Raw genomic sequence first — 18895 nt, 5'->3', positions numbered from 1 at the left:
AAAAATCGAACATAATGTACTGTAAAGGGACAAAACTTTTTGTAAGTTATGCATGAATAGAATCGCAACAGCGGCAGTAGGTATCGAATCTTCAACCTCTTGATCCAGAATCAAACCACTGAGGTAACCGCCGTGCTTATAATTATACCTTCAGATACCAGTTGGATGCTTTTATCAATTGAGTTACACTGCCGCTTACGTGCAGTAGGCAAAATAATTAAATCAAATGAAAATACCATAAAAAATTCCAAACTTTGTATTTTGCTTTCTACGGGCTGTTTCCAGCAAAGTCAGCAATAATTGAAAAAATTCCAAAAAACGCAAAATGCTTGAAAATTTATCAGTAATCTTAAGCGTTATTGGTAGTAAAAATGTGCATACTGTGAAATCCATCAAGCTTGTCAAATTAGTCGTGTTTGTTCAAGAACAATAACATAGGCTAATTATCGTAATTTACTGATAATTTTAGATAATTTTTGTTGTTTTCTTTGTGAACACCATCATTAAAGCAATGGCAGAACGCTGAGTTGTTGAGATAAGAATTACAATATAGGCACTGTATTATTAGTGGGAATAAAAATATTTGATTGAGCGTTGGCTATGTCGCATAGGTAAATCGTCGTCGTATCCAGGCTTACGCCTGGTGGTTGAAGATTTAGATTAAGTGGACGGGAAGGCAAGGAAGCCAATCTTCATGTCCACCTTCAGGCATGCCTTTAAGTGTCCTGCCCTTTCAATTGCCGTTCCAGGGCTCTCACCACTCGGCTATGCAGCATAGATAAATGAGAAAGGTTATACTATATTTAGCATAATTTTACCACGCAAATCGATACGCAACTGCATGCTCATGAGCGGTGTCGAACCGGCGCCCTTTCGATTGCCGTTCCAGCGCTCTCACCACTCGGCTATGCAGCATAGGTAAATGAGAAAGGTTATACTGTATTTAGCATAATTTTACCACGCAACTCGATGCGCCTATTGTCATGCAAAAACTACTACAAGATGCAAAAAGTGTGATGTCGGCAGAGGTGGGCAGTAGCGCGCTACTTTTGTAGCGGCGCTACTTTTTTGGTAAAAGTAGCGGTAGCGGCGCTACTTTTTAATTGGAGTAGCGGCTGCAGTAGCGGCGCTATTTTTTTCCAAAGTAGCGGTAGCGGGAGAGGCGCTACTTTTGTTCAGTCGCACTCCCGCTACCCGCTACTTTTTAAATTAAATTGAAAAAAATGCTTGTTTTTTTTGCAATACTGGCGTGGTCAAGCAGCTACATAATCGGCTTGGTTGCAAAGTTTCGGTCTTTTCTAGCTGACGTCAACTTCTTCGGCGAATATCTCTGTGTGATGAAGCCTATCTGCCAAGCTTTAAACATTCTCCAGGGCAAGTCCAAGGCATATTACGGAGTCTTGCTTCCAACTATCACAATTTGCGTAAAGAAGTTGACCGAGATCAGTGATCTTGTGACCTGTGAGGAGTTGAAAGTGAAAGTCCTTGAAGGGGTGAAGAAACGATTCAACAAGTGCTTCAACAACATGAAATGCGTTATGGCATCATGTCTTCATCCCTCCTTCAAGACGTCGTGGCTACAATTTCTGCACTACGTTTCCACGGATGATGCTGACGCACTGCGAGAAAAAGTTAAGACAGATGTAATTCGACTGTTGCGGGAAACATCAAGCCAGGTTGATACCGAGAAGAGTGACACCAACATCAGTCATGACTCCGAGGATGTATTTTTTGGAGTGTTTGCGCCACCCCGTGAAACATCGGTGCAGAAGGAAGCAGCAATTGTGGACGCCTTTTTTTCGGACATGAGCAAGTCCTTGAGCTTTTCGAATACTGAGTTAAAACATCTGTTCATTAAATACAACACCCCCATTCCTTCCAGTGCTGCGGTGGAGAGACTTTTCTCTGTTGGAAAAGATGTTCTGGACTTAGTGATGTGCTGGACTTAGGGTCCAAAAAAGCGGGCAGGACTTGGTGACTCTCATTTTGAAATGCTCGTGTTTTTGAAAGATGCGTAACAAGAAATTTCCCTTAGAATGTGTTTTCTATAACGACGTTAAAATGACAGCGTAAACGAATGATAACATTCGTTTTCAAGGTCATTTTTGTGTCACTAGGGACTTGAGTGTTTCCTAGTGTAATTTTAGACAAAAGTAGCGGAAGAAGTAGCGGTAGCGCGCGCTACTTTGGCCCGAGTATCGGTAGCGGGTAGCGCGCTACTTTTGTAAATTGGTAGCGGGTAGCGGTAGCGCGCGCTACTTTGGCCCAAGTAGCGGTAGCGGGTAGCGCGCTACTTTAAAAGTAGCGGGTGCCCACCTCTGGATGTCGGTCTGCATGTCAAATGCTTCAAGCAATATCATATTCTGCAAGGACTTGTTTCAGTGATGATGGCGCGAAAGACCATGTTTCCGATGTAAAAGCGGCCTCGTATTGCGACACTTTCATAAACCACTTGCCAATTTCTTTCGCTTCGCTTCAAAGGAATCTGTACCGCCTGTGCGCTTACATTTTAATTGTAAAATTCACTCGCGATTGCCGATTGCAGCAAAACAACAAGAGACTTGTTGCATGCATTTCATTGCATTGCAATTTGCAACTCTAAAAATTATTGTGCTGTCAGGGCCGTCGCTGCAGGGGGCGTGCCCCTCCCATGACAACGACCTGTGCACACACACTTCAGGCACTGAAGAAGAACTGGTTTTAATTTTAGTTTCATGAACTAGGTGGCTAGTAAAAATATTACTTTTCATGTTCTTTACGCTTGTGTGTTGATCCGAAATAAAATTTATCGGCAATTAATTATCGGCGATAATCAGATATTGCCTTTGGCGATAACGATAAACGATAACTGAAAAAATAATTAAGCGATAACGATAAGCGATAAAAATTTATCGCCGATAATTATCGCCGATAAATTATCGCCGATAATGCCCATCACTGCCTCCTGTACATTGCAAATTTAAGTAATTCCTGATGAGGACACACATAGGCTACGTGTGGAAATTGTTTGAGTTGATTTTTTAATTATGTTATAGCTCTTGGTAATAAAACATATTTAACCCGCTAAAGTGGCTTTGTTTTATTTGTCTATTGTTATATTGCATGATATTTTTATTTTCTATCTGAGTCTGAGGATAATGATTCCTATAGTGAATTAAATAAATAGGCCTAATTATCCAATGGACAGCTTTTAATTGTGTTGATAAATAACCAAAATCAAAGAATTCCACTGAAATGTTTTTTTGTGAATTAAGAAATTCATCAAAAGCTCACCTCAATAAACGAAGCGTTCACATAAGGAGTGTTTTCATCATCTGCCTCCGTGGTGAGAACAACTCGTGCATGGTCATCTGTAACGAAAGTATCAGTTCGTTTGCACATGTTTAATTGAGATTATCAATAAGATAAATAATTTTATCAATAATAGTAATTTATCAATAGATTACACTGGGCAACAATTTTTACAAGACATACTAATAATCTAACATTTCCAAGTAATTCTGGTGCGCTGAGCTCCAACCTGCAATCAGAATTTAACTATAATAATAATAACAATATTTATATAGCGCCACATCCACAGTCAAACTATGCTCCTGGGCGCTGTACATGACAATGGTGATAATTAATACGGTACTTTCAGTCATAATGTTCATTGAAATAGAACGTTTTCAAGCGAGCTTTGAATTCATTTAAATTTTCAGCTTCTTTCACACAAATAGGCAAACAGTTCCAGCAACTGGCAGCAACAATTGGGAAGGTACGATTTCCATATTGTGTCTACGATTTCGATATTGTGAACTTACACGAACTATCACATCATAATAATCCACTTTTTGTTTTTCTAGCAAATAGATATGTTATAGAGTTCATTGTCTCCTACATTATATTTATGACGTAAAAATTAATCGATCACTATGATGCAAAAGTTGGAATTGTTGGCGATAATGCATTGGATGATCTGATTCTGTGACATCATAACCTGTCTTGTTTGGCTGCTATTGTAGTTACGTTCCTTTCGAGGTATTATATCATTAGTGGACTATGTCATTGTTTTTGAGGTTGTTACCATGCTTGTGCTGTAGCTGTTCGCAGCCAGTGCTATGCTTGGTCAAAATTAGTAACCTCATTATTTTCAGAAGCTTTAGTTGTAGGCTACCAGGTAGCAATCCAGTTGGTGTATTTTTGTTATACAGTAGCATAGCTGGCAAGAGCGACTGCAACAAGTGTAAGTGCTACACCAAGTAGTTCAAGAAGAGGTTGATTGAACATACAATCAAATTTTTGCTTCACATGCGGAGAGTATACTTTTTCTTTTGATTCTGTGAAGCTGTCCACAAGGCACAAGTTTGCCTATATGCACTTCTTTGTATATTAAGTTGGTGATCAGAGCAAAAGCCACACTCTACATATTGCAATAGATGTAGTATAATAATGGGGTCTTTTGGATTTTCCCTAAGCAAACTTTGGCAAGTGTTATCTAAAAACTTTACAAATCATACAGTGTAAGCACAAAGGAGTACATTTTGTGGTCTAAAACTGTTCTTGTTTAAGACGCACATTTTGCATGTGACCAAATTCATCTAATTAAAACTGGATTTTTGTAAAAATGGAGCTACAGATCTGCTACTGATACTTGATGCTGATACTTAGAGATTTACTGCTGCTAACTCACATAGGCTATAGCATGTAGTTAGAGGCTTAGCATAATTATAACAGCCAGCACGTGGCAGTACCGCCCTTTGGACAATTGTTTTATTAAAAAACTTTTTCATAGTGTAGAATCAATCCTTTCAAAGCTTACATGGAATATTGGAGTTAGTTCGATTCTGATTCTTGTAGATAACTTGAGCTCCGAATTTCCGTGCTGTCTTCAGTGGTGGAATGCGATCCAACATGGCGAATTGTTTAACACTCCTTAAATGTATTTTCGCAATCTTTATAAGTGAAATACCCTACTAGATGGCATTCATCAAACATACATATGTTTAACGTAGCCTACCAATAAAAAAAAAGGAATAAATAATAATTACTTTACATGTAATATCGTATTCGAGATTTGATTTCAGCTCATATACGGCACATGATAATGATTCATGATAATAATGATAATGATTCACATGATAATGATCATGATGATTCGAGCTTATACTCACGTTGGTTCAATGTTGTTTGAGACTTGAACAAACTCTGCAGTGCTGTAATCCGTTACTCCAAACAAATATATCTCCACCATGACTTTGTGGAGAAACACGTACTGATTCTGCAACAGATGAAACAAATATAGTTTAAAAAATGAAGATTTTGCTAATACAGGTTGTGTAGTAAACCGATATGTTATGGGTGTGGTTTCGGTACTTGCCACTGTATCAACAACGACTTTAATCAAGAGGTTTCGGTTTAAAAAATAAGAAAAGAAAAAGGAACAAGGTAAAGACACTCAGTTCTGGTTTTTAAGCAGGAAGAATTTAATGGATTTTGGTGTCAAAGACGTTCAGAGAAGTACTTTCATTGTGATTGGTATCGCTTGAATGACCGCTGCAAAAAAACTTTCCTTATCATTTCTCAAGTTTCTTAACTTAACCAATGATGTACCACTCTGCCAGATAAGTGCAAGGTGCCTCCGAAGTGCAAGCATAATATTTAAAAGTAACGTACTCACATTTGTCTGCACCATGTCACAACGGCTTTGTCTCATGTTTTTTACAGTTTCAAAAACATTTATGGAGTAGTCAGACTTCATTTCTCGAATGAGATAGTCCATTCCAATGAATGTTCCAGTTCGTCCTGCTCCAGCACTGAAAGCATGAACAATGAACAAATACTTAACTACTCAAAAGACACGTGTTTCCACCATGAGGCTGGACTCATCAGTAGGCTATCGCACCACTAATTCATGCCACATACTATCGCTTGCCGTCTTAACCAGTCAGTTGATCTTTTACTGTGGATATGCAATTATGCATGTCTATTTCTGTCAATCAACTTTTAATAAAACAATATGTTTCTCGGCAGCCGATTTAATCGCAACTGCTCGCTGTAGGCCTACTAGTGAGTGCTCAGCCTTGTGCTGATAGTCGGGAAGAATGCCCCTTTCTTCACAATTTTAATAAAACTGTTACCATCACTTAGATTCGTAAAACGTGGCATCACACTGTATTGTTTGGGATCTCACGCACGCCTGTTCAACAAATCATTGAGACTGCATGAAGTATATCCATGCTTCAGTGGCCTAGCGTACAGGCTACCGCATTGAATCAGATCTATAAATGACTTAAAACCAAAAGATTAATTATCACGGATGTAAAGGGGTGTCTAATTTTGCGAATTGACCAATTGAACGGTTATAAATCAAATGATCACTACTGTGCTAGTACTATTAAAAAAGTTAGAAAACATCTGTAAAAAGTTGGAGGAAAAATAGACGTTGTGCAGCATCATCAATTCACTGAATTGAAGAGAGGAATGATAGGTATAACAAGAAACTAGCAACGTTTTGTATTTTGGTATCTTTGACACGCAACAAAAGCAGTAAAAAAACTATACAATCATGTTGATTACTGTTCAAGCTTTGGCGCTTTTATTCAATGCTGACAAGTTGCAACAAGATAAAAAGTAACTTACCTGCAATGAACAACGATTACATCATTATTGACTTCTTTGTGTTTCCGCAAGACGTCACCATGGAGTCGTATTATTCCGGTTGTCGTCATGGGAACACCATGATCAGGCCATTCCGTGTATTGGAACTGTGTGACGATCAGTCGTTCGCCCTTTTAAGAAATTTGTATTTTGATAACTTTTTTATGTTTTTGCTCAGAAACGGTTAAAGTAAAAATATATCTCTCTTAAAAATCATTTGTGTTTGTTTCAAAACAAATTAATATTATTATGATGACAAAACTTGATCAGTACTGTATTAGCTTATTTTTCTATATATTTGAATATTATTCATTTTTCTATGGTTAATAGTCCAAGAGTGGTCTACGCATGATATTTTATGTTGTTGAAACATATGCTGTCGAGAACATGAACGTAGAATATGCTGTAACATAGGAATATTTTGAGAGATAAGATTACTGTGAAAATACGAAACTATTTGGAATTATTGCCCATATTAGCAGTACAATATTACATTCAACGATGCCATTACATTTTCAATAGGACGCAACCGGTTACTTTCGACACACTTGTTAATTTTGATTAGCATATTAAACTACAGTATAGCGTATAATACAATTACAGTTTGAGATGTTTTTAATATAAATACATGTTTATAACCTTTGTTTTATTTTTTAAAGTCATTTCAAAGGTTCTGATGAAGTAATAGCCTTTCTCAATCTCTTCAACAAAAGCGATTGTGAAGTCATTGGTTTGCATAGTAGAATCCTTGTCCGGCCAATACTTTTCACATTTTTTCTGGAAAATATGTGCTAGTAAAGAGCAATGTTGTTTTAAAACCCTTTGAGTTATTGACATAGTAGTGCACATATCTTTTCAAACTAATTACGTTGTCATCTTTATTGAGGTTTATTCAAGTAGAATATTTGAATAAATAGTGGACTGTGTTGGAATTCTATTCAAATAAACCGAATTAAAGATCACAAAGCAAAATCAAGCTGGCTTTGTAGCCAAAATCTATAGGATGGAACTCCCTCATATGAAACATGAAAAAATATTTTCTTTAAGACAAGTAATTATCGACAATCCTAAGCTACTTCTCCCAGGTTTTTCGACATGCAACAGAAAGGAATGGATCAGTTATAATAGAATGTTATCCCGTCATGCCCGAACTACTACCACTCTTCTTCGATGGGGCTATCAAAACACACCAATTTGTCCAAATTCCCAAAAAAGCAGGTAAACTGTTGACCATTTGATTTTAGACTGTCCATGGACTGCACTACCCGGTGGTTTCAACACAGTTTACCAATGGAAAATATGTTTAAAAACTGGCTAAACGACAACTAGCTTTAAGTGTAAAAGTGCCAAAACGAAACCGCTACTATCACGTCATTTACATCAAGTAGGATATTGCTACGCACTTGATACTTGTTAAAAAATAATTGTTCCTCTTTCTACTCTATATAGTTATATTTGATTATTCAAAGGCACTTTCTAACAGTTTGTAAAGAACAATACGATTAAAAGGTTTATATTCCATTGTTTTAATGTTCCCCTATGTAATTGCATGAAATCTGAAATTTGATTAAAATAAACAAACGTACATCAAAATGATACACTAACCTTTCCGTTTTCTATAACTTTAGTCAACATTACGATGACTTGGCATTTTTTCTGCCATATCATGACCCAGAATGCTTCCACTGTCGCTTTGAGCGGTCCTTGTGTTGCAATGAAAACGTCAGGAGAATATTTGCTCTGCATCATCATTTTACAAAACTCATTAGAGATATTCCATATAAAGTTATCTTAATTATTAACCCGATTAGATTGATCAATGGCATAGTATGTTTAAATGTATTTTTTTGGTCCCAACGTTAACATATGTTTAAAAAAATGTCGACTAATCCTACGGTACTACATTTAAAGCTCAAATAGGCAACCAACAATCTGCTATTGAGTTGTTCCGTCACATACTTGTTTCAGCAGGTGTAATTTAAGATCATGGTCGTGGGCATAAAAATTAGAAAAACAAGCTGACACTAAATTCCAAATCTTCAGAGCTAAATTTTTATAATAACAACTTTCATTGTGACCAACACAACAAACAAACAATTGTTTATTTGCCAATAAAAAATACAGATTATTCCACAGTTTCTCGTAATCAAAAAATCCATCAGCTCACTTGAATATTTGATGCGTTGATGTATGAGAGTCCTTTGGAATTCCCTTGCCCATTTTCCAGTTTTACTCTGGAATGGTCAACTATAAGAAATAAATATTCAAAATAGTTTTTACATCGCCTGGTCTCTGTTTTCTTTGTAAGTTTACTGCAATATCACTAACACCTTTATTTTTTCTTTTAAAATATTTTACAAAAAAAAAGAAAATTGAAAAACTCTTGATTGCTGTAATAGACACAGATACGTATCGAAAAACACTTTTCTTAAAGTGAAACTGTTGCACATTTTATAGTTTGTTACAAACTACTCTAATGATACAATTTGGCACGTTTAAGATCATTAAACGATCGTGTTCGGCACCATTCCTTCAAGAATAATTTTTCATTGTCAATATCTTTGACATTACATTGGGTGGCAGCTGACTTTGATGATCTTTTGGTCTTTTGCTGCCATCCTTGCTGTGCGAATTGTTTTGTTTATTGTATAGTATATATTTTTGTTTATTATAATAACCAACAGAAAAAATAAATTAACTGAAACTGAATTGCTGTTGCCTAATAAAAAAAGAATGAATATTATATGTATCTGTACTTTTAACTTTTTAATTACAACTTATAATGTATTGCATAAATACAATAGTAGCATACCCAGAAAATTTTTATTGGTGGGTTTTTAATTTTTTTTTGTATGGTGCCGCATTAATGTGGCAACGTTCTTTTTATCCACCAAGGTAGGTAGGCCTACGACAGATCAAACAGTTTAATTGTATCATTGTAGTTTAGCCTTCCAGTGATCAGTGCAACCAAATTGCAGAATAAATCTGCAAGGCATTAATCTTACTTCTGATTACAATTGTCCCACTTTTTGTTGTTTCATGTCAATTGCAATGAGTTATAAATGCAATGAAGGCACGATATACACTTACGCAATTTACATAACATTTTTGCTATAATAGATGTTAGAGTGACTTAAAATACAAAAAAAACAATTTGACCTTCAAAACCCTATTATTGCTTTCGTCATTGCATAAGAAATGAATAAATGTTATTGTAAAATTTATTAAAGGACTGTAATATAAATAAATGGATTACCAACGCATTCGTAAGGTGAGTGGATGTTTGCCAGTGATGATTATTGCAGTCGTAATTTTAGCAGTTGGAATTTTTTGAAGGTTTATACCAATTTTTAATTTAACTTTATAACAAACATGTTAATACATCTTACAAGCAGACAAATGGAAAAGCTGTTAACGTTGTACTGTAAAGCTATAAACTTTAGAGTAGAAAATACGTTTTTAGGGTAGGTATGGTGGATTTTGACTTGAACATTTTACCACAATTCAAAAAATAATAAACAACGAAATGTAGATTTATTTTTCGGCCTAGTGTTAGATATTTTTGTATCTTCTAAAATAATCATATACGTACAGCAAGCAAAAATAGTGTAAGTACAATTATTTTATAGAATAATTTTATAGAATAATTACTATTATTATAGAGTAAAAACTTGCCCTAGTCATTTGTAAGAAAAAGTAGAACTCATGTTTCAATTCGAATCAAACAGTGCAATTATCTAAGAACACATTAAGGTTTCAAGTACTTACATGGTAAGATATTTTTGTATCTGTTTAGTTTCTTGTGTTTTTCTAAAGCGGCAAAATGGTTTGATAGTTTCAACTCTGCCGAAGACGCTTTTAATGTCTTAAAAATAAAAGTTTTTTTGAATCTGACCATTAGCTTTTGTGATTGAATACGTAAAATATGATAGAATGATTTGCATTCCAATAATGTCTATACTTTTCCACTGGCCATGAAATGTGAAATTTTAATTAAAATCATAAGCGTCATCCATAAGTCACAAAGACAAAGAGTAAAATTTTCCGGAAAATGGATTTGAGACTAGGGAGAACAATTTTATCCAATGGATTTTTATAGCGGATTTCTGTATTAAATCTGAGTTGATAATGTTAGGCTGTTGCTATAAAATAACTTACCGAGAACTGATCACTTAGTACTTTGCTGTTATCATCAACTAAACCAAGGTATGTCGTGTGAAAACGTTCCAGTAAAATTTCTGCATTGCTTCCTGAGTCGGAGGTCGTGTTTTGCACGTTTTCATATATTCCTTCCAATACAACGTCTGTTGCGACATCTAAATCAAATGGGGTGTTATTTTAGCTCTATAAAGTACTCGGAAGTTTGTTTGTTACACAGTTCCAAGAGAAAACAAATTCGAACAGTTTGCAAGTATATTTGTTCAGTAAATTGAGTTTAGCTTTTAGCACCACGATCTTTGTTTACTTTACAAATGTAAATATAGAGCTTCAATAGAGAGTTTGTCTTGTTGAACCATAGGCATACGAAGCCGAGCAACGTGATCAAGTTTAGCATCTTCAAGTTTATTACATTTACATAAACATAAAACTACGCAACATATTAAGTATCGAACGTTTTCGACATCACAAGATGTCCTCTTCAGGAATAATATACATACAAATGAACTACATCTGAAAAAAATACAATGGTTAACTAAATCTATAAACAGAAAAAGACAAAAAACTGCACAGTACTTCCGACTAGCTCAAACTCAACGATATAGGCTCCACGAGAATCACAGGTAACTGCATCAAAAGGTGTTAAACAGGTCACATGATATGGAAAAAAGGCAAGGTGCGAAAAAACTAATTTTAAAATACAGAGAGCAAGAAAGACGAGCCGCAAGCATACAATTGTCTGTTTAAAAGTGGATTGTGACATTTTATGTACATGCTCTGAAGGGTGCTCTGTACATAAAACGTCACAATCCACTTTTAAACAGACAATTGTATGCTTGCGGCTCGTCTTTCTTGCTCTCTGTATTTTAAAATTAGTTTTTTCGCACCTTGCCTTTTTACCATATCATGTGACCTGTTTAACACCTTTTGATGCAGTTACCTTTGATTCTCGTGGAGCCTATATCGTTGAGTTTGAGCTAGTCAGAAGTACTGTGCAGTTTTTTGTCTTTTTCTGTTTATAGATTTAGTTAACCATTGTATTTTTTTCAGATGTAGTTAATTTGTATGTATGTTATTCCTGAAGAGGACATCTTGTGATGTCGAAAACGTTCGATACTTAATTTGTTGCGTAGTTTTATGTTTATGTAAATGTAATAAACTTGAAGATGCTAAACTTGATCACGTTGCTCGGCTTCGTATGCCTATGGTTCAAATGTAAATATAAACAACCTGTTTTAGCGTAAAAGCTGTCGTTTGTATCTTTATTTTGTTCGTTTTAATTTTAAACAAAACGATAAAATGGCTTAAAGTCTTACTTTCACTAGGAGTCAAGTTGATATCATTTTTCTCTTTAAAGATATTTTTCTTTCTTCTGCAATAGTAATACATCAAAGTTTTAAAAAGATAAAACAAACATTATTCCTACGAAAATCAGTATTGACCTATATCATTTTGTTTTATATCATATAAGAAAACTGGGTCATTTTGATATACGAAATTAAGCTATGTTGTCGCCTGCTGAGGAATGTTTCCACCATACTCTTCACAACAAAAAATAAGCTTTAAAGATTACAGTGTACATGGTGGGGCTTAACGTAAGGAAACAAGCGCATTAAAATACCTGAACTTTAAAAAGTGATAATTTACACAGAAACTATATAATCTACTCACCTACGAAGTAACACCAATGCAAAGGTTACGACCACCAGCAATATTAGAATGGCGGGAGCAGATACCCAAACTGCAAAAATTTTCCGTAGTTTTAAAATAAAGTTAAGCACAAACCTTCTTCTGTCGTATTGTCACTATACAGTATATCACCCTTCAGAGCTGTTATAGTCGTCATCTACGTTGAATATATGTAAATCGTGACCAGCGTCACTACATAATCACCGTTCAGCGTTTTCTGGTACAGACGCTGGAATTGATTACCACCGCATTGCGAGTGTAATCAATTAAGCGTTCTGTACCACGATCCTTAGTTTATTGTTTTGCGTTTCTTTCTTACTATATATTGCGTTGATTTTATACACTGCATCAGTAAGTACAAGAGGTAAATGGTTTTCACACTTGGTTGGCTATCGCTACAATTATTATTGTTTATTTTATATTAAACGTCTGGAAATACAACAAGAGCACCAGCACTATTGATTCAGTAAAACAAATAAAAACAAAAAAAATAAAAACTGAAGAAATATGTTCAAAATCTTTATTTAAAAAAAAGAAGAAGAAATTTAACTTTTAGATTGTAAATTAACAAAGTTAGAAGAACAATTTCGTACCTTTCTGAAGTAAAAAAAACATGAATGTAATTTTTCTAGATCAGATGTTTTCAGGAATTTGACAAAGGATTTATTAAGATTTTCAAATAGGAAGAATATCTAATATCCAGAGGTCAAAATACTTTTGGTAAATTTGACGAGTTTGACTCATATCAGCAAAAGAAGAAAGATAAATAATAATAAACTTGAGTTGTTCGTCAAGTAGAAAATGTGCAAAACTAAATGTGGTTTTATGAAAAACTTTTTCAGTTTTCCAACTTATGAATTCCAATGTGCATTGTAGAAAAATCGTCTCAATTTCTTATGTGCTTTAAAGGGTTAAATAGATTTTATATGACAAACTATTTTTTTATTTTTCCACTTAACGTCAATAAATAAAGCCTAAACTGAAAAAGTTTTTGTGTAGACAAGTGATGGAAAAACTTTACATGTTACAAACTGCACATTATTACGTTACGTGGAACGGTGTCCGACGTTTTTTCGTAAACAGTTGTTCGTAAAACAATTGTTCGTAAACAATTGTTCGTAAAACAATTGTTCGTAAATTTAATTCTTTGTAAAACAATGTTCATAAAGCATTTCTTCATGCATGCAATTGAGAATTGATGTATACCAACAAATGTTTACGAACAATTGTTTTAGGGATTTAATTTTACCAACAACTGCTTACGGACAATTGTTTTACGAACAACTGTTTACGAACAATTGTTTTACGAACAATTGTTTACGAACAATTTACCTATAATCACGTGGAACTTTTGGTCAACAACGTTATATTGCTTATATTGTACTGATGTGCTCAGAAATGTTGTATATGAATAAATTGGAAGTTCCAACTGATCTCACCTAAGTTTTGTTGAGAAACAGGTTCTTCTGAAGGCTGAGTAGTAATCATAGACATGTCACTGGACACTAATAATATGTCGCCATCCAATGAAGGTGTTGCAGAAATAAGGTAAATCCTGAAAAATTGTAGAAAAATAACGCTGGTCAACAAAAATATTTTTTTGTGCTTGCATGGACTTTGAGTACTAATTTAAGTTAATTTTGAGATGCTGAATTTGAATGTAAACTCAGATATTTTCTATCACATCACGTTTTTTTGCAATTTGCATGTTCCATATTGATGAATTACGTAAAAGTTGATCATTCACTCACAAGTTTGACACTACGCAATCACGCACAAAAGCAGCTTCAGAAGCATATTTAGCTTCAAAACCTTTTTATATTAGGTTCGCAAAATGTTGACAAAAAGTCGTTATACCGTTTATGGCGCCGAAGAGACTTACGAGATAACAGGTTTTGAGACGAGACTTACAGCTTACGACACTATGTGTATTTCATAGGCGTTTTGCAGGGACGAGTCACCTAGTTCGAGATATGAAGGATTCCAAGTAAAATAATTTTTACTACAGTAGGGAAAATATTGCCATTTTTAAATATAAGTTTGACTGTAAGAGCATAAGTTTCCTATCAGGAATGTTTGTTAATGTGTTACTGGTTCAGCAAATTACAGCAGCCTATATAGTGTTTGCAAAGACTTTTTCCTAATTCCTGTTTCTACTACATTAGTTAAAATGTCTATTTCCAAGCTAAGAAAGTTTTGCAAACTATGGGAAGAAAAAAGCAGGGATATTTGATGGACCTCAGATTAGAAGGTTGCTCAAGGACCAGCATTTCGTGACTACTCTGGCCTCCATCGAGACATCTAGCTTAGAATGCATTTGCTGTTGTGGTTCATAACTTCCTTTTGACTTTGCAATATAAAACAGTTCTATGTAGAATGTTTTTTAATGCTGAGCGAGTAGGCTATCAAATAATTGTCATATGGATTCGACAGAGCGGAAAAAATTAAAAATATCTGTAATGCTAGAAAAATTGAAAACAGATAGACCAACTTCATTTCAAGAAGATTCTGCAAAACTCATTTTAAGTAAATTGTTACTTAATGTTTTGTACTGCAAGGCAATGCAATGTTAACATATTTCTATTACTGTTGTAGGCTGTCATAAGATTTTTATTTACGAAACAAACAGAGCGTGTTCATGTCTTCTTTGTTATAAGACTTTTAGTTACCTGCACCTGTAAATTCAGATAAAGTTTGTTTCACATTTCTTTAAGCTGCATATTGTTGATAAGCCAGAACTCAGTTATTCGTATTATAGTATTGGCTATTCAGCATATCAAACTTCTGTGTGGAAGTTTGGTAAGTTTTAAGATTTTTAAAATTATGAAGTTAAGAAGAATTAAAACATAAACCTATCTGCGGTTTACATACAAGTAAGTTTGATTCTGGCGTAGAGGGTAGTTTTGTGCTTGATACACTCCATCTTGTGTGACACTGCGTCGTTGACGTGTTGATGACGTCGTACTTGACACGTCGTTGACGTCACAGCTCGTTGTTTGGTTGTCGCCCAAAGAAATCATAACTGGATTACTGTTCAAACTAAAACATAGAATTTGTAAAAACCTCAATGGTATTGTTATTGTTATGGTGATCAAACCCAATGATAGCAAATACAAAATATGATAAGATGACGTAAACCAAACTTATAGATATGTTGTGTGGTCTTATCTACAGAAGTCATGAACACATTTACTAACATCAGGTAAAAAGTTTTGATCAAAAACTTTGCAGATCATGAATGTGAGTGATACTTTTATAGAAACCACTATGAAACGTGATGGTTTACTTGTACTGTACAAGTCAATCCTTTTGGTTTAATGCAACCATTTCCTGAAACGTTTTTGTTAACTATGTAATTACAAACACTCACTGTTTGACAGCAACTGCCAGATACGGAAATCTACTGTTAGCTCTTGATGCATCAGTGGATGCCAAGTTGTTGAGGAGAGATATGGAAGGAGATGTAGTTTCGGTATTGGTCAGTGATGAGTCAGAAATTTGTGCAACAAGGAAGTAGCAACTGTTAGAACAACAACAGTTTGAAAAAGCGCTTTGGAGTACAATTTAGGAAGTATAGGCTTTCAAACGTTTGCAATAAACTGAAATCATATCATTCACATAAAATCACAAAATGAATTACCACGCCAACATAATCAATGTTAAAACGTCAAAGATTCCAATTGGTTTAAATTTTATATAAGAATCACTTCAAACTAATACAAAGATAACAAACGGTTCGTTTTTCCATTGATTCAACTTTTGCATACTTTGAAAAAATAAAAAAACAATGCAAAGGTATCTCTGACTTGCTGACTGGAGACATGCAAAAACAATTGCTACATTCAAGTTTACCAATAGAATCTGCTATCAATATTTTAATCACCTGATTGGGCCATTAATTTCATCCGGAGGTTGTATCATCAGAGTTATGTTATCAGATAGTGGATCAATATGTGAGGGAGTGGTCAAATAAGAAGGCCCTGAAAGAAAATACAGTAGGCTACAGTATTTGGATAATCGCAGAAGGGGATAATGTTGTGTTAGATCATTATGTCGATAAATAGTAAAACATTAAGTTTCATAAAATTGTATATACCTTTTTAAGGGGATGTGAAAATTTTTAAAGTCACTAACGAACGAAAATAGGCGCCATACTCGAGTTTCACCCTTGTTTGAGATCATCAGTGATGCACATCCAAAAGTGGTTTGAAAAATCATGTTCTTTAGGATCAATGTTAGATAGTTGCGAGATTAAGATCTTAAAGTTAAAAGTTTTGGGTATTGGAGACCACTTTCTTCCAACGGAGGTATCGATTCCCACTCAAGTCTGAGATGTTTACAATTCCCATCAAGTTGGAAGTACGATTCCTGCTCAAAACACATAGATGTGCACCACTGATGATTCCAAACAAGGTTGAAACTCGAGTATGGCGTCTTCTATTTTCGTTCGATCGAGATCTTAATCTAGATTTTTCTTAATACCGGTACGTGAGCGAATATTTAATCAATAAACGAAATGAAGTTTGCAGTTGAAGTCAGACTTTTTTTAATAAACCTATTGAAGATATTTCTATAAAGAAATTTTCGAAAATAACACACCAAGTCGAGAAAGTCAACTTTTGTTGTTACAATGATATCACAGCAGCAAGATTGCGCTCCATATAAGCACAAATATTAGATCTAGTTGTAAGAAAATATATTTATTTTCAGAATACCTGAAATTGGTGCAATGCATTTTCCAATTGCTTTGGCCGCTGCTCCATTTCCGGCACATGATTGGCCGAAAACTTCAACCACGTGACGACGATTTGGCAAAGCAGGTAAAGAAATGGATCGATTTTGTGACGTCACATTTCGCTGAAAATATTCGCCACTGAGCAGCTCGGAGATTGCTTTGTAACTGCCCTCCCTTGTTATGTTGGGGAACATCTTTACGTTGATCTGTTGGCAAAAAAGATTTGCGAAAAATTGTTTACTGGAAAACGTCTGATAAGAAAAATCCAAATGTGTTAACAAGATGTACACCTATTGTAGTGCTCTAACTTGCAAGCATTGGAAAGAGAAAATAAGTTAAGCTGATAAATTGTCGATTAGATCAACATCAAAGCCTACAAACACGCAGTAGGCTATCTTATTTCAGGCATGGTTTTCTCTGAGACAAACACAATTGGGACAACTAAGAATGGGATATATAAACTAAAGGAATACTTTTAGCCATTCCAGTGCAATTAATTGATGATGACGGAAAGTATTCTGCTGAAAAGTTATTAAATTAAGTTAAATATTAAATCTTTCATAACTGCACACAAATTAAGCAAATTACTGCAAACAAATTGCACAAATTGAGCCAGTTTCCTTGGTTTTAATTGTAGCACAATGTTTATTTTAATGCAAAACCAACATTAGCAATAAGAATAATAACATTTTTTTCCAAACTTAATATAACATTAATCACAGTTTTTTGTTGTACTGTAGTCCAAACAATAGCAAAAAACAACATGAATTGAGTAATAATGACAAAATGTCGCGGCCGACTCATATTCTTTGGCTATGCAAGCTTCGTTGGCCATATATCCAATGGTTCAGCCTTGTAATAGCCAAGTAAGACTTTTTCGGTGTCATAGTTTTCGTCAATAATAATAAACATGTTTTTATTTTTTGCCCATTGCCACAAAATACAGCACACTGCAAATCCTATAAGCAAGAAAACAGTAGCGAAAGGGACATGTAGGCGCCATCGAGCCAGCTGTTCTGAATACTTTTGACATGCCGTTGGGTCTGGCTGAGATTCTAGCCGAGATACACTGCGTGCTTTGAGGAGGTGTCTAATCGAGGTCTTCGGACTACTCGGCAAGCGACAAATCGACAAGTGCTTCAACTCAGCAAGTACATTCCAGCTACTGTCCAAGACAGCAAATGAAATTTTCAGCGAGAATCGGAGATTTTCAACGAGCGTCGGGCTTGCTTGGACATAGCTTGCTAGCTGAATTTACTGACTTATGACATGCCGAGTTTCGGCTTGCTCAGTTGTTACTTGCTCAATTTCATCATTTGCCCATTTCAGTCACTTGCTAAAATGTTGCTAGCTCAGTTATCACTTGCTCAACTTCCATTTCTTCAGTTCAATACTGCTGACTTGTAGGAGACTCTCGAAACAACGTGTTAGCGCAGGTGCTCTTAATATTCGATCTAAGCAGCAAACAAAAGCAGCCATCTATTACAAACAATTATTGTCATTAAAGAGCCGATTTTTTAGGTGATAACTGATAACACAAATTTTACTCTTACAGTAAAATGTTCAATTGTATGTTCCGTGTCTTGTGACCACGTCCACGTCACTATGCAGGTATTGTTGCTGGTTTGCCGCATCATCACATTGCTCAATGGTCCAGGTGTGACGTAGCCTGAT

General features: G+C 35.1%; 1 protein-coding gene across 1 annotated transcript; it reads right to left on the bottom strand.

Moving 5' to 3' along the window:
* Nucleotides 1-4790: 4790 nt before the first annotated feature.
* Nucleotides 4791-15400, bottom strand: LOC145770882 (receptor-type tyrosine-protein phosphatase alpha-like). The gene is made up of 13 exons (XM_082582626.1): nucleotides 15358-15400; nucleotides 13926-14041; nucleotides 12469-12538; nucleotides 12114-12169; nucleotides 10798-10955; nucleotides 10408-10504; nucleotides 8807-8886; nucleotides 8245-8379; nucleotides 7279-7416; nucleotides 6622-6770; nucleotides 5660-5795; nucleotides 5154-5260; nucleotides 4791-4914 (listed from the first exon to the last, which is right to left on the bottom strand). The coding sequence occupies exons 2-13, from the start codon at nucleotides 13978-13980 to the stop codon at nucleotides 4791-4793; spliced, it is 1305 nt and encodes a 434-aa protein (XP_082438752.1). The 5' UTR covers nucleotides 13981-14041; nucleotides 15358-15400.
* Nucleotides 15401-18895: the final 3495 nt, after the last annotated feature.

The sequence above is a fragment of the Aplidium turbinatum genome, chromosome 5, assembly GCF_918807975.1.
Source record: "Aplidium turbinatum chromosome 5, kaAplTurb1.1, whole genome shotgun sequence".
NCBI classification, from domain to species: Eukaryota; Metazoa; Chordata; class Ascidiacea; order Aplousobranchia; family Polyclinidae; genus Aplidium; species Aplidium turbinatum.
The sequence above is the reverse complement of the archived record's forward strand: the minus strand, read 5'-3'. Positions and strand labels throughout refer to the sequence as shown.

Coding starts and splice junctions, on each gene's coding strand:
- LOC145770882 (XM_082582626.1), bottom strand. CDS start 13,980: ATGTCTATGATTACTACTCAGCCTTCAGAAGAACCTGTTTCTCAACAA. Junction 12,539..13,925: donor TGTTTCTCAACAAAACTTAG/GTGAGATCAGTT, acceptor AAATTTTTGCAG/TTTGGGTATCTGCTCCCGCC. Junction 12,170..12,468: donor GCATTGGTGTTACTTCGTAG/GTGAGTAGATTA, acceptor TTACTATTGCAG/AAGAAAGAAAAATATCTTTA.